The sequence below is a fragment of the Anarrhichthys ocellatus genome, unplaced genomic scaffold, assembly GCF_004355925.1.
Source record: "Anarrhichthys ocellatus isolate YVR2014 unplaced genomic scaffold, GSC_Weel_1.0 scaffold15, whole genome shotgun sequence".
In the NCBI taxonomy this organism is placed as follows: domain Eukaryota; kingdom Metazoa; phylum Chordata; class Actinopteri; order Perciformes; family Anarhichadidae; genus Anarrhichthys; species Anarrhichthys ocellatus.
In genome coordinates this window covers 2,879,885-2,895,121 of record NW_022280045.1, presented here as the reverse complement: position 1 = coordinate 2,895,121, position 15,237 = coordinate 2,879,885, and the positions used below count along the sequence as shown (strand labels likewise).

Below are 15,237 nucleotides of genomic sequence, written 5' to 3'. Positions count from 1 at the left end.
AATCAAATTCTAACATTTATTGCTTTTGTAACTAGCAGTCATTTCCAATTGCCTTTGAATTTGCAGATTATTTCTCAGCGTTACTATATTGCAGTGTCTATTTCAAATGGCACGCAGCAACATACAAGCGATTCCTTGAACGACAATTGTAAAATTATAAGGTTAGAAATAAGTTGTCGACAAATATCTGCACATAAAATACGCTTCAGCCCCATGTATGTATTTCAAACTTGTAGTTCAGAGAGATTTTCCATGTTAAAAACGAAAGCGACGAAAGAGGCGCAGCGTGGAAACGCAGGATAGGAGCCCTTTGGCCCCACTCAGTAGATTAGCCTCGAGCTCGGACCATCGACAGCCTGACACCTGATAGCTCCAGTGTGGCGCACAGTTTGGTGAGGAAGACGGGGGAAGCTGGCGTCGTTAGCGTGGAAACATGCGGGGGAAAGAGGGCGCACCTTCAAGAGCAGAAGACCAAACTTAAAGCGGTGTCATTAGCAGACGCGTAGTCCTACAGAAAGAGCCTCGCGCGTATAACTCGCGCAGCCCCTTTTGGGCGCATTTCATGGAGATCTATAGATGACAAGACCTGCGCGCTGCGGGTCGCTCTCAGGCATCTACAGGGATCTCTTATGTGGAACATGGCGAGAGGGATGAGAGGAGCTCATCTCCTCGCTGTACTTTTTACCTTTTCAGTCACGCTTTTCAGGGACGCAGATGGACAAGGGACTTCTAATGCCTTGAGAGGTTTTGGTTTGAATCCCCCGTACTTCAACCTCGCTGATGTGACCAGTATCTCTGCCACGGCAACCTGCGGTCAGGATGAGGCTGGGACACCGAAATATGAATTATACTGTAAGCTCGTCGGTGGACCGAACAACGGACCTCCTACTCAAAATATACAGGTAAGAAAAAGCTGGATGCGATCTCACTAAAGCTTTCGGTCCGCGCGCAAAAGGAGAATAACAACAACATGCAGACACTGCAATGGTAAATTAAATTGTGGCTGGATACACATAGTGAACATTAGGTTGTGTAAAATATATCTTAACTTTTGAGAGAACACACGCCAAATGTAGCTGTTTTTATGAATATAGTTCATTCGAAATGTTTGTGCCTTTGTTAAAGCTCTGACTACAGCTGCCAGAAATAGTTTTGCACCATTGTAGTTGAGTTTGCTCAAGAAAATACACTTTCAAAAGTGGTCTAGTCCCCTCAGGAGTTCCTCTAAGGGCCCTGCATTACAGCAGTTTGGCATGGACATGTCTAAACTTAAGATTTGCCTGTGGTTGCAATATTTTTCATAATTGCATTAGGTTAGTTATTTGCCAGTACCTGCCTCCATTAGCCTATATATCATGCATGTGTCATGCATGTGGGGGTTTTCTGCAATTATTTGGGTGTGCATGTCTCTGAATACCAACACTTTGACACCATTTAGGGTCAGTTCTGTGACTACTGCAACTCCGTCGACCCCAACAAAGCCCACCCGGTGACCAACGCCATCGATGGGACAGAGCGGTGGTGGCAGAGCCCTCCTCTCTCCAGGGGAGTGGGCTACAACGAGGTGAATGTTACCCTGGACCTTGGGCAGGTGAGATTATCATACTTTACTCTGCTGTGAGCCGCTGTTTACCTGCTGCAGCCTGCAGTGTGAATGATGATCGCTGTGTGGCGACAGTAAAATATAGCACCTGGATGTTTTAAGAGGGAGGGGAAGGAAGGTTTTCTGCCTTATTTATTGCTCTGCTGCTGTGAGATGAGTGATGCCAATTGTGGGCGCAATGGCAGTGTCTTTGCACAATGTTCTTCTTCAGTGCTGTGTTTTGCTGCTGCTCGTTTGTTTTGGATATGCTGGGGAGACAGTTGTTTGACTCATGGTGTTCCATTAAAAAAGTATTCCAACAGGAGTTACACGATTATGTTTTTAGTTTAAGCTTCATCACCTCAGCCATCGGTGATCATGTGAATAATGTCCCGCAGCTGGGTGCTTGCCAGGAATCAGATTCAGGGCCTCTGTGGCCGTTTTATACGCTTCCATCATGACCCGGGTCTCTGGAAGGAGTTTGGCTCACGGTTAAAACATTGCACCTCACGCTCAATTATCTAGTGGGAGGAAAGAGAGGAATTTCGTTTTCTGGATTGGGGCTCAGAAGGATGTGAAATCAGATTCGAAGAGTGTAAGGAGGCCCATAGTAGATATAAATAAGAGAGCAACAAAAGAGCTCCCCTTCACACGTGTCACATCTTTGGCTCCCAGTGGGCGCTGTGTCAGACAATGGATGTTGGCTTTTGTATCTCTATTTTTAGGCCGACTGAGCTGAGCAAAGATCCTACATGGCTAAAGATAGTCCACACGTACAAGAGGATGGACACACGTAGGGCCTGTGGGGATGTCTGCCTAATACGTTGTAATGCTCAGTTTATTTGGGAGCCGGGGAAGTAGCATTATTGTATTATTGCGTGCTAAAAAAAGCGCGGCTTGATCTCTGATGGTGACTACCAACCTCACGACAACCTGCCCTCCCTCACTGCAACACCTCAACCACCCACACACACACACCTGTCACGCACATTTTTCTCTTCATGGCATCTGATGCTACCACCATCAGTGCTCACCTGCCATCATTGCATGCCATACGGTTGTTTTAGCAATCAAATCGTCTGTGAATGGTGCAGAAAAAAACTGACTAGGTGAGAAAAAAGCGTGGCATGCCATGTGGGGGACAGATTTGTGATTTACTAATAAGAACTTTATCAGTTGGCAGCTTCGCAACCTCTTTTGTCTCAAATCAACAAACTCAGCATTCAGGCACTCCTCTGTAAATTGATGAAAATCCCCTGAAATGAGAGAAAAGAAACACAGATTATGACAGGAATATCACTCCATTATTTAGACTGCTAGTATCTGAAATGGTTTTATATTTGAAAGGAGATTTTTTTCTTCAGACATCTTCCTGAGTTTAATTAAGTATTGTATTTCATAACACATCTCATGTATTAGAGCTCTCATGTTGTTTGAAGCTTTGTTAGCTTTGTCGTTTTTTTTTTTTTTTCTTCCTAACCACAGGGTAAATTATGTTTTCAATGAACTATGTGGGCTTGACCCAGCTGAATGGGTTCTGTGGTCTCTTTCAACACCAACGCAGGTGGCTGTTCTGCTGCTTTCTATACGGCTCTGATCAGAAGTATTAGATAACAGCACAGTTGATGTTTATGTTAAAATGGTGAGGTTCAAAGAGAGAGGCCTTTTTGACAGAGCTGTTTCCGGTTTTACTGTATAGAGGATTGTTTGAAGCAAGGTCTGCAAAGCCTAATCTAATCTGACTAGAAGTCTGTCAGATGAATTGCCTTGAAATGTTGTACAGACAGACATTCATTGTCCCCAGAGGATGAATTCTTCCGACTCTGGTGATCCCCTGACTTTACTTCTCGCACCACCATGAGGTTGACATTTTTGAGTTTTAGGCAGACGTTCATGTCCCCCACAGGATTAATTATAACTTTGTTGTTTCCCTGACTTTTCATCTTGCTCCATCATCAGATCAAAAGTTAAATTTGTCAAATACTTTGGTTTTTGAATAAAAACGAATGACTTTCCCAAATGCTACCACTTTGTGTTTCGGGCAAATGGCAAATATTAACATGCTAACATGCTAAACTGAGAGGACCTCATGGTAAACTGTATACCTGCTAACCTTCAGCACGTTTGGATGGTTATCGTGAGCATGTTAGCATGATGGTGTTAGCATTTACCGCTGCCTTAGTACTGCCTTACAGAGCAGCTAGCAAGGATGTAGACTTAGTGTTGTTTTCATTCAAGCTACTTATCTTCAAGTCTTGGTGCGACTTTCAATAACCAGCCCAAAAGCTTCTAGTTAAACGATCACTCTCTAAATCTCCTCTTGATAAGCCCTATAAGCTCTATGTCTATGGTTAACTGCTCCCTGTTTTTGTGACTTCTTGGCTTGTGACCCGTGACCCGTGACAAATCCTACCTTGAGTCAGGAAATGACCTCAATAATCTTCAGTTGGCTTCCGTAGAGAAAAATATGGTGTTTGGCATAAATGGCTTGTTTACTTCTAGAGGAATTGGTCCAAGATGAGTGCATTTGAGGTAAGAAGATCCTATCTTAATTGGTTTTGACTATAACAGCTTGCCTTGAATGGGTTTATCTCTCATTTTGTTTAGCCATAGGTCAAGAACCAGTAAAGCATTTCTTGTCCATCCAATTATAGATGTATTCTGTGTCCACCAAAATACTGGCTACTCTTCCAGGAACTTTTGCCCCTGTTAAAATATTTACAGCGACAGTAGGCAAGCCATTGTTCTGGTAAACATATACACCACATATCAGACGGCCAGTCACTCCTTTTTTCTGGGGAATGTATTTTAGGAGCCCTGACCGCATGTGCTTATCTGCCTGAGTGAGCCCAGAGTAGACCATGTGAGGCAAACATACCAGGGCTTACTGCTTGCTGCCCGTCTCCCATCTGATGAGACTGAGCTGCTTGTGATTGGTCGGTGTCAAACGCTGAAGTTCTGATTAGTTGCTGGATTGATGTTCAAGGGATTTAACTGGCATTTTTATATGAAGGTGAAGGCTGTGGATTATTTCTGCAGGCCACAGGTGTTCATTGTGTTGACGATGTGGTAGTGTGTTGTGTTTACTGTACTGATTGATTGCTTGTTGTTTACCTTGATTTATACATTATTTGCTCTGCGACTAGGATTTTGGACATACATGCTTTTCATTTTGTAGGGGACGTGAGTACGTGCAAGAAAATTGACCTGATCTGATTCAGGTTAGAGCAATGGCCTCGTCACTGCTTATAGTTCTGCAATCGTCAAGAGGCAAAGCTTCCAAGAACTCAATTTTAGAGACATTCCCCTGGAACCTAATCCCCCCCTCTCAGGGGTCCACCTCCCACTGAAGTTGGGTTTGAATGTTTTATTTGCAGCCGTCGCCCCCTTTTGTGTTAGAATCCTTCTAGGCGGTATTGTGTGACATCCTTTCTGTGCTCTCAGACTCTCACAAAAGTTTGGTTCTTCTCAAGCCTCCCTGAAAGTGACCTAGCCCTCTCTTTCCACCCGATAAATGGATAGAAATGGAGAGGTGGTGTAATTTGATGGTGAGAAAGTACTTAGACAGAAAAAAAACCACACAAACACTCAAGTCTCAGACTGAAAACATTCCACTTTCCCTCGTATTCTGCTCTCTGAATGAGTAGACATTCAGACACAACCATGTATGATTCTTGCATGTGCACTTGCGTATTGCTGCATCCCTCCGACTCCTGCAACATGTGGTTAGCAAATATGTTGAGAGGCTATAATCCTAATTGAGTCATGTGTTTTCAATATGAGACCTGAGACAAAGAAGAGATTCCCTTGCTGTTGAAAATCTAGCTTGTTTTGTTGTATATGCTCGGTGATGAAGGTTTGTTCATACAGTGCAGCCGGCTTAGTCCAACCCCAGAGACAAAATTGTCTGTCAGACATGCCCCCATCGCTGTAGTGACGATGGAGGTGATGTAAGCGCCTGTCTTTAGCCGGGCTGCCTGAGGCGCCAGGCCAACCCAGCAGCTATTTACTACTCCGCTAACAGCCACCTCTTGCTAGTTAGCGGTATAGCAGTCTGGCATCACGGGTGACGGTTGGACTGCAGTTCATCCTAAATCTGGAGCTCAGATGTGGAAAAGCTTGTGAGGGTTAACGTGACATTTATTCATCTCTGTAAGGCTTTGTCATCAATTCATACGTGGAAAAGCTAATCAGTGGTAACAGGTTTACTGACGCAGGCATTGATGCAATGGGATGTGTTAGAGAGCAGGAGGTTTCCTGGACCCCCATGATAGGGCTCTTAATTATGCGAGCGGTGGAAGTACTGCATCGGTACAATATTGCAATAGTTTCCCACACATAGTGTACTGAAACATTTCAATGCTGAAAACCTATAATTTATGCTTAAATTTCAATGTTTTCTCTTGAACCAATTGTAGCAAATATTCAAAATGTATTTGAGAGTGACTATTGCAAACAAAAATGGTAAAAACAAAATTTCCCGCTGGCTTGTCAGTTCCTGAAAAACCTGAACACAACTAATTCTGTCATGGAGACAGAGAAAAATACACCAGACTACCCCTCTCCCCTTCCAGTGCCCACCTGTTGCACACAGACAAACAGTTGTACATTGCATTGTTACCAAGTGGAGGCCAACTGCTCCACCCCACTGGGCTGCAGTATGCTCTGTCTGGCGGGGCTGATCCACTTTTAACAGAAGGTGATGCCTCCTCTCCTATGAATTGCATTCCTCTGATCTCACATCGGACTCTCAGGGGCTCGCTCTGATGGCTTCAATCTGTCAGGATTCTGATCTCACTGTAGATTTAGTCCCCTTGGCTCGGTGGTGCCCTTTGGGTGGAATTTTGGGGTCAGGATATTCAATATCTGCTTCCTGACTGTCCTTGCTGAAAATCTACTTATTGATGTTAGATTACTGTCTTACATCTCCTGTTTATAATCAGATAAGATTAGATATAAAGTCTAAATATTATGTACTATGTCTATATACATCTCAACTACGCATGGTAGCATACATCACCTGCTATTAAAGCAATAGAATGATACTAGAATTAGAGCTGTTCCAATACTGATACCAGTTTGGGAACACCCTACGATGCAGCCTAAAATACTGGATCGAGTATCAACAAGTATATAAACCGCACCAATATTACATCATTTATTAGCTCATTCACGCTACACACTCATGTCACTCACTATCTGATTCCGTACACACTGCTCGGTCTATTGACTAGGCACATGCAACTCTTAACAGAGACGAGAAATAAGAAAGATGGCTTACGTGTCCATTCATGTTCATGTTTTACAAAGAGTTTAACCTGAGGCCATACAACAATGACAGCAAATATATCACATCCACACAGGGTTAGTAGTATACAGCTGTTAAATAATATTAATAATATATATTTTAGTTTTTGACGCACTTGTACCTGATTGGTACTCGGTATCGGATGATACTCAAGTTCAAGTATCGGTATCAGGATGGAAATAAATGCTATCGGAGCATCTCAAGTTAGAACACATGGATTATGAAATAAACAAATAGTAATTATTGCAGGCACTGTAGTTTCTGATTGAGAGGGCTGTGAGAAATTCCTAAGCCGTCCATTTCTACAGTACACTTCATTTGATTAACACAAAGAGATTATAGGTGAAGAGATCCACGTGGCAGGCACGGCAGCAGTAGAATGTGGCAAAGGGTCACGCAATCAGGCCTTTTTTTCTTCTTTTCCTTTTTAAATCTTCGGTTTGCCAGTGAGTGTGAAACACTCCTCCACAGCTCTACTGCCTGAAATGCAGGCATGTATGAAGTGAAGCAGTGCCGCTGCTGCAGCTCACACTTAAGGGTGCACATTTATCACTCTTGAGCTGTCACACACACACACACACACACCAACTAGGCATGAACTGTCACGGGTCAATAATCCAGAAATGATAACACACACGCAAACACACAGTGGGCGTGAAATGTCAGGGTTCAACAGATTTAGGAGTGTGACTGCGTCTGTTTTGTCTAAATTCATTTACACTTCGCAACAAGAAAGGGAAAATGTTAATATGCTGTTGATACAATAGCGTTTAGTCATGGGGGACTTTGTTGGCGGTGTTGCCCTGCTGTTAATTAGAAGATTAGAGGAGGTCTGGAGACTTTATACCTTGTATATGTGACGCTATTATAGGAGGTCAAGGTCAAGAATTTGAGATGGGGGGGGCAGAGAGGGTTGGTGTCAAACAGTCCTTACCTGGCACAGCTCAACCCCTGACCCTTTTTGACACCCACTCACAGCCTCCTACACTAACAGCCTCCTGGCATGACACTCTTGTCTAAAGCCCGATGCTGCAGATACCTGGGAGGGGCAGAGGATGGCTCTGCTCAAGTGTTATTCCAAGTGTTTTTGCCACAAGCTTGTCAATCTGTTTCATGTCTCTCTACGCCACTGGAGTCCTGCACTGCAGCGCTTAGCATGCCATCATGATATTTCATGCTCCCTGCAAACAATACGTAGGTGCTGGACATATTTCAAGAGTGTGTGTTTAGACTGGCAGGAAACAGTTGGAGAGACGGGCCTGAAATTAAGCGACGCCGTGCCAGGACAGGCCCCGACTTCCAAGATCACGCTGTCTGTTTTTCGCTGGGTTTGTTTCCGGAGAGTTCTTCTCACAAAGACTCAGTTACTGGCATCAAGTCAGTGTTGGCAGTTCCCCCCCAAAATCAAAAATACCTATTCAAGGTCTGTGGATTATCTTAAGTAACCAAGTCATGATTTCTGGCTGAACTGTTGCTTTAAGTAAAGTTGGATGCAGGAGGTTTACGTTACTCTAGAGATCACAGACTTTACACAGTTTTCATAGGAGTGAGATTGAATAAGAGGAAGCGTTTGGATTGCCTATTTTGGTGTTTTCAGATTAAATCAAGTAACTTTAAAAAAATATATAAATGTACAGTGTACACAACATTGAACAATATCACCATTAATATATATATATATATATATATATATATATATATATATATATATAATATATATTGTTGGTTGAATGACGCGCAAATGTGCCAGTAGCTAACTCCACAAATCCCCCGACAACACACATTTTGCAATCTAACTGCAGCCGAACTGGAACTGATAAGCGGCATTGTAGAACATCTTGTAGTTACAATCTTTATGTTTACTCATGACAAGTCGTGGAGATGATTTGCACTGCTGTGCATTGCTGTCCATGACAGGTCCCTGAAAGCAGTGGCATGCTCTGCGTTATGGGCATTAGGAGGGAAGGGGAATGTGGCGCTATGTTTGGAATCTGAGATGAGTCGGCATGCCAGCCAGCACGTCTCTGGCCACCCCCAACCCTCTTTACCCTCCCCCCCCCATCTCACTCCCCTGCCTCCCTTTCCCCCGGCCCTGCCTTGATGTCATCACAGCCCGTGTGAACAAAACTTCCTCCTGTTCCTCAGCAGAACATTGATAAAAAGGCTGCTCTTCTGGAAAAGATTTGCTTCTGTTTTTAGTTAGATGACAGCCCACTTCTTGTTTACGTTCCATGCGCCTGAACCCTTTTTTGCACATCCTGTTGCATGTGGGTGGAACTGTTTTCTGATTAATTTCAAAACACACCTCACTCAAAGCTGAGGTCAAAAAGAGGCATTCTAAGCTATTTTTTTTACTTAAAGATTGTCATGGTTTTGCTCAATGACTACAGGGATTACAGGGCATTCAGAAAGGTTACTGTAGGCTCTTTGCTACCGAATGATTTTGTTGTCTGTTATTAGGGATTGTTGAGTTTTCAGAGAAAAAAGCCAAACAGTTCCCCAGCTAACCTCTGAACCCTTTCACGATCCATCAACCCAAGAGCTACTTGAACTTCAGGCCGATACGCTTCAGGGTTGGGGGGGGAGAAATCCATCAAGAAAATTGTGGATCCATCTTGACACAGTCCATGACTCTTTACTTTGCTTTGATATGAGTGTTAGCATAGCTCGCTGCCTCATGCAAGGAGAGACAGCAGCCTGAATGTTTCAAATGCCCGCTGGGTTTTTTTATCAAGGCGTTGAGGGATGCTAGACGAGTGTGGGCTTGCCTTCATCGTCCCTCTCAAAGAGAAGACAGCCTATAGAAATTTCTTTTATTTCAATAGCACACAATATTCTACACACAGTTTCCATCCATCACTTCAATCCCGAGGGAAGGTACCATGGGTTTAGCATGTATGCCTACGGCACCCCGTTTTTGAAACATGTCATATGTTGCTTTGGGATCCACGCCAGAACTGAAACTGCACAGAGGTAAACTGTGTTTCAGCCTCATGAAAGCAAGACAAGGGATGTGGTGGTCAGGCGTAGGTTAGGCTTTCTGTTGACACTGCAGGTGTCACATGCAGGTTGGTGTCACAGGGTTTGAATTCCAAGCCACGCCAATGCCATGCCAGACCGTAACAAAGAGAGCTTTGACTACCCCGAATTACCTTTCCATTGAACAATGTTCAATCAAGTCATCCCGGTGTTGGGGCTTGATGAGGATGTTGATGAACTGCAAAGGAAACATACTGCTCTGAGCCTGACAGAAAGCTCAGTGTTGGCTGAAACAATCATTGGCATCAGGTTCTGCCTTTGTATGGACTGCATATTCTGATGAAAGGTGGAGATAGAGAGTTCAGAGAACAGACGTGAATCATGTCGGCTTAGCTGATGTCTTTTCACTAACCTGGCTGCACCTGCATCACTTTTATTGACTCCATGCTGACAAATGTTGGTGAATTGTTTGCACTTTGCTGTACGGCCACACTGTTACCTGCAGGAATAAAAGCTCAGATCGGGAGGCCTCGGCCTTCATCCAGTGTGATGGATGAATCCTCATTAAAGTCATTAGATCCGTGGCGATCGTTTGCAGAGCTACAACAACCACCGAGCTGATGTTGTGCTTTCGCAAGAAAGGAAATGACAGTCAGTGCTGCCGGCCAAGACTGGGGACTTACTCTATAGAGCAAGTTAAGCACAGGAAACTACAACATAATGCCAAAATCCGTTCAGAGCAGTGACTGCTTTTTGTTTAGCCTGTTCTTTGTGTTCTGCTTTTTAGCTCTTCCATGTGGCGTACGTCCTCCTCAAGTTTGCTAATTCACCTCGACCTGACCTCTGGGTGCTGGAGCGCTCTGTAGACAACGGGAGAACATTCAACCCCTGGCAGTATTTTGCACGTAAGTTCCCATGTGATTGTCTTTTTGCAGTGTTTTAGATTATATGTCACAAAAACACAGATATGGAGGATTAGCCTGTTTTTGTAATAAACAGTTGTGAAATCATAATTAGCAGATTTTGTTTGAAAATAGGCCTTTTTCATGGCAGACATTTTGACTCTATATAAGGAAATGCACAGGTGTAACTAACAATGGCCCACTAAGCCATGCCAGAGATCCATCATGTGGAGTGCCAGAGCCCCGGAACTGGCACTGCTGAATGGAATGCAGACATTATTATCGCTATTAATCACACCTGTGTCATTCCTGCCATGACAAGTCAAAAAAAAAAAAAAAAGACCCATTGTGAAGATGGATTAAATTTGTTTACTAGTGCACATTTAATCCTGCCACACTGATCACCCTGCTTAAGTGTTTAAGAAGTGTGTTTGTTTTGGTTGTGTGGGGGGAAAAAGGAAGTCAGACCAACAGAACATTATAACTTTAAATGAATTCCAGGATAAATGTCAGGCTTGAAACCTTTATGCTTTGGGGGTAGATTTTGTGTAGAAAGTAGCAAGTGGTGGCACGCAGCAAATGTTGAGCCTAATTACCTGGCCTGTAACGTCATACCATTTCTAAAGCACCTGAACTTCATACCTGAATATGTGCTCTAGATTTGCTGAGTTGGCACATCTGAGCTATGATGTCTAATGTCCGGGAGGCACCTGTGCACACAGATTGCCAGGAGACGCAGCTGTTACTCATCAGATTAACAATTGCAGAGTTTCTCTTTGCCATCAATTTTACTTGATCCAAGTTCATGTTCATGCACAGACAACTCTCATGATTCATTCACTTAGCTTCAATGCTTTTGAAGGCTTTGTTGTTGTTTTTTCAAGAACACTGGATGTTACTCTTCCTACAATCGTCTGATTAACAATAGTACAAAAAAACACACATTACATATTTTACTCTGAGTCTTAAATATCAGATGTCAGAGCTTCAGGCAAAGCACCCGAACACAACGTGTTTCATGAACTAGGGGCATTAAAATGGAAAATTAATGGAATAAGGGATTGAAAGTTTTTTTTTTTTACAGATTCAAAGCGCGAGTGTATTGAAACGTTCAGAAAGCAGCCCAACGCTCGTATAGTACACGATGATGACCAGGTCTGCACCACAGAATACTCACGGATCGTCCCTTTGGAGAACGGAGAGGTATGATATCATATTAATCTAAACCAAAATTGCTACATTTTACGAGGTACCAAAAATAATCCTGTGGAAAAAAAAACGTTGCGTTGTCCAGATTGTGGTGTCTCTGATCAACGGTCGGCCGGGGTCCAAGAACTTCACCTTCTCGCCAGTGCTGCAAGACTTCACAAAGGCCACCCACATCCGCCTGCGCTTCCTCCGCACCAGCACCCTGCTGGGCCACCTGATCTCCAAGGCCCAGAGAGATCCCACCGTCACACGCAGGGTGAGGCACATACTGTACAACCTCACACAAAGGTGTCATGCTGACAAGACCCTTGTTTCCCATTTGGGCAAGCCACATTTACAACTCAGCAGCACCTACCCTACAGCTTTCTTTTTGCTGACACAAACACACTGGCATGGTCCCTCCTGCTCGCACATTCATCCTTGTCAGGGCCTCATGGCAGATCTGTCTGTCCAGTCATCATGGTAATTAATTTCATAGAGACCGCTCGGACTGGCGTGGACAGCTCCACCAGGTTGCAGGTGCACAACACAGCACTTTTACAGCAGGAGAATATATGTTTGTAAAAAAACTGTAGCATCAGCGTAGTGAGACTAAAGTTCATGTTTCTTGTTTTATGTTTCTGGAAGACTTCCAGAAATGTATCCTCAAGGTTCATGTCCAAAACGGCTCATTAATTTCTCTTTATTAGACATGCTGAGACTAAATCAATGATGTCAACCATTGATTCTTATCTTATCTCTTTTTTATAATGCACTGATTCACCCCATAAAACTAGCCTTAGCTCAGGGGTTAACCAGTCAGCATGTGTGACTCACTCGCGCTGCCAAGCAAAGCCAGACATTTGTTCCGGTGTGGGTGATGTTACTGAAAACACTGCTATTACTTTGAAACGTAGCTGGCGATAACATTTTCCCTATTTGACAGTATTACTATAGTATCAAAGACATCAGCATTGGTGGACGCTGCGTTTGTCATGGACATGCACAGGTGTGTGCTGGGGGGCGTTACCAGGACAACCCAAAGAGGTTAGTAATGCGCTTCATCGTGAGGCTATAAATACGTGACTCAATACTTTTGTGTGGAAACGTCTGGTTGAATTTTCATCACTCATTCATTATAACCTGAACCGGTTCGCTATAAACATTTTAAAAGTCAACTTTGAAGTATAACATCAACCAGTAAATCCATTTCATCTGTTTGTTCATTAACTGAGCTGAATACTCTTTTTGTACAACGGGCCCCGTTGTGTAAACAGTGTACTGAGATGACTGAATGCTGAAAACATAGAGGCAAAGACCACAGAGATGCTGCTAATCTAGTGATTTGAGTGATAGTGAATTGTTTTTGAGGAAGGACAGTTACCTCATGTGTTTGTACATTGACGTCACCATTGTAAAGGTCAGCAGATCATTTTAGTTACTCTGTTTACTGGCTATGATGTTGTAAATAGGCAGGATATGTGATAAAGTGCTGCTTTGAACCACTGCTGGCCTTTGTATTCTGAACAGCCAAACAACAGAACAACATAGCATTCATTCATTGGGTTGTATTGTTTGCTATCAACTAGGGCATTTTAAATGAATTTTCCTGTTGGTGTAAAGCTACTCCTATCAATATTTTTGTATTAAAAATGGATCAAAAACTATGTATAATATGAGACCAAAACAGAGTTATCAGATTGTCTGAAACATGACTGCTAATGTTGTTGTGTCTGCTGTATAAATAGACATGCTTGCCAAAACAACTAATGTAATAATAATAATAATAAAACACAGAAATATAAATACAAGTACTTAAAGAGCAATGTACAAATTGAAATGGTAAAATCTATAAAACCGACTAAGACTAGAATCATTGGCTCAGCCTAATAAGGTAATAATATGTCAGTGCTGTGTTTACAGCTTGTTCTGCTGCCCCCAAGTGGTTGAAAAAATACATTTTTACCAGGTTTTAAAGAAAGCTCAGAGGTTTTGTGCTTGCAAATTATAACTTTAGCGTCACTAAATCCAGGTGTCTCATCTCCTGTCTGCAGACTCCAGTGTGAGTGCCAACACAACACCTGCGGTGAGTCATGTGACCGCTGCTGCCCAGGCTTTAACCAGAAGCCATGGCGTGTTGCCACTGCTGACAGCCCCAACGAGTGTCATCGTAAGTGTGCACGTACAATGGTCCAGTCAGTGTGTGAGCACTCTGCTGGCATCTTGAATTACGGCCCCCAGAGTGGACTGAAGTGTCCTCTCGCCTCTGATATTTAAGTTGTGGATGCCCTGTTATGGTGTTGTAGAGAGCCTCAGTGAAGAGTTGAGAGGACATTCCTCATATGGCATGTATAATGAACAGCACAGTGCACATCTAGCTCCAGGACAACAGCTTTTTATCGTCAGCTTAGCCATCTAGTCAGCCGGCTAGCCAGGGCCGCGACTGCCTACCAGAGAGTCTGCCATGCCAGCTTATTGGCGAGCCATCCAGTCAGCCAGGAGAGCCCGTGTCAGCTGGAATCTAATTGCTTTGGACTGTCGACAAATTTTCCCTTCATGAAAAATGACCTTGTAGCAGCCACTAAAGAGAGAGAAAGATGAAACAGACTCTATAATCAGTGCACTCTTGCAGTGGAAATGCACCCTAACCACTTATAAACATTAATGAGACACAGGGGTTGTATACAGGAAGAGGATGTGCCTTCTTGTTTAATTTGGATTTTATAGTTTCTCTTCGTACTTAACAGCCAGACTTAAAACTCCTTTTTGGAGAATGAGTAGCTTAAGGTGCTCAAATACAGGCAGGGGAGGTTATTTGCTGAGGCATATAGAATAATTTTGTGTGTGTGTGTGTGTGTGTCTGTCTGGGGGGTTTCCTCCATAGCCTGCCAGTGTTTCTCCCATGCCTTTGACTGTTATTACGACCCAGAGGTGGAAAAGAGGAGAGCAAGTTTAGACACCTTCGGAAGGAACGACGGAGGAGGAGTGTGCATCAACTGTCAGGTATGAAATGCATGTCAAGTCTAAACTGATTCCTGTGTGTGCATGTGTGTGGTGGTTGTAGGGGAGGAGGGTATAAATAAGAAATGTCCATGTTGTGTGTGTTGTGTGTATCTTCATCAAGTCCTCTGGGACATTTGATGGTGCTCCATTTTTGGTTTGTGTGGCCGAAACAACCTTTTTTCCATTTACACACTTTGCTCTTATTCCAAAAAATAGATTTTTTCTTATTTTCTTTGGTCAAAATAAAGTTCATTGAGCATTATGTTAATATGATA

At 43.3% G+C, this 15,237-nt stretch overlaps 1 protein-coding gene across 3 annotated transcripts in view; it reads left to right on the top strand.

Moving 5' to 3' along the window:
* Positions 1–350: 350 nt before the first annotated feature.
* Positions 351–15,237, top strand: part of LOC116387415 (laminin subunit alpha-3-like) — a 52,273-nt gene continuing 37,386 nt past the window's right edge. For all 3 annotated transcript variants that reach the window (XM_031854462.1, XM_031854461.1, XM_031854463.1), the window contains exons 1-8: positions 351–902; positions 1,439–1,591; positions 10,657–10,774; positions 11,856–11,974; positions 12,066–12,236; positions 12,906–13,006; positions 14,014–14,129; positions 14,844–14,962. In XM_031854462.1, the coding sequence (XP_031710322.1) occupies positions 630–902; positions 1,439–1,591; positions 10,657–10,774; positions 11,856–11,974; positions 12,066–12,236; positions 12,906–13,006; positions 14,014–14,129; positions 14,844–14,962 (1,170 nt within the window). In that variant the 5' untranslated portion in view covers positions 351–629. The remainder of the gene's footprint in view (positions 903–1,438; positions 1,592–10,656; positions 10,775–11,855; positions 11,975–12,065; positions 12,237–12,905; positions 13,007–14,013; positions 14,130–14,843; positions 14,963–15,237) is intronic.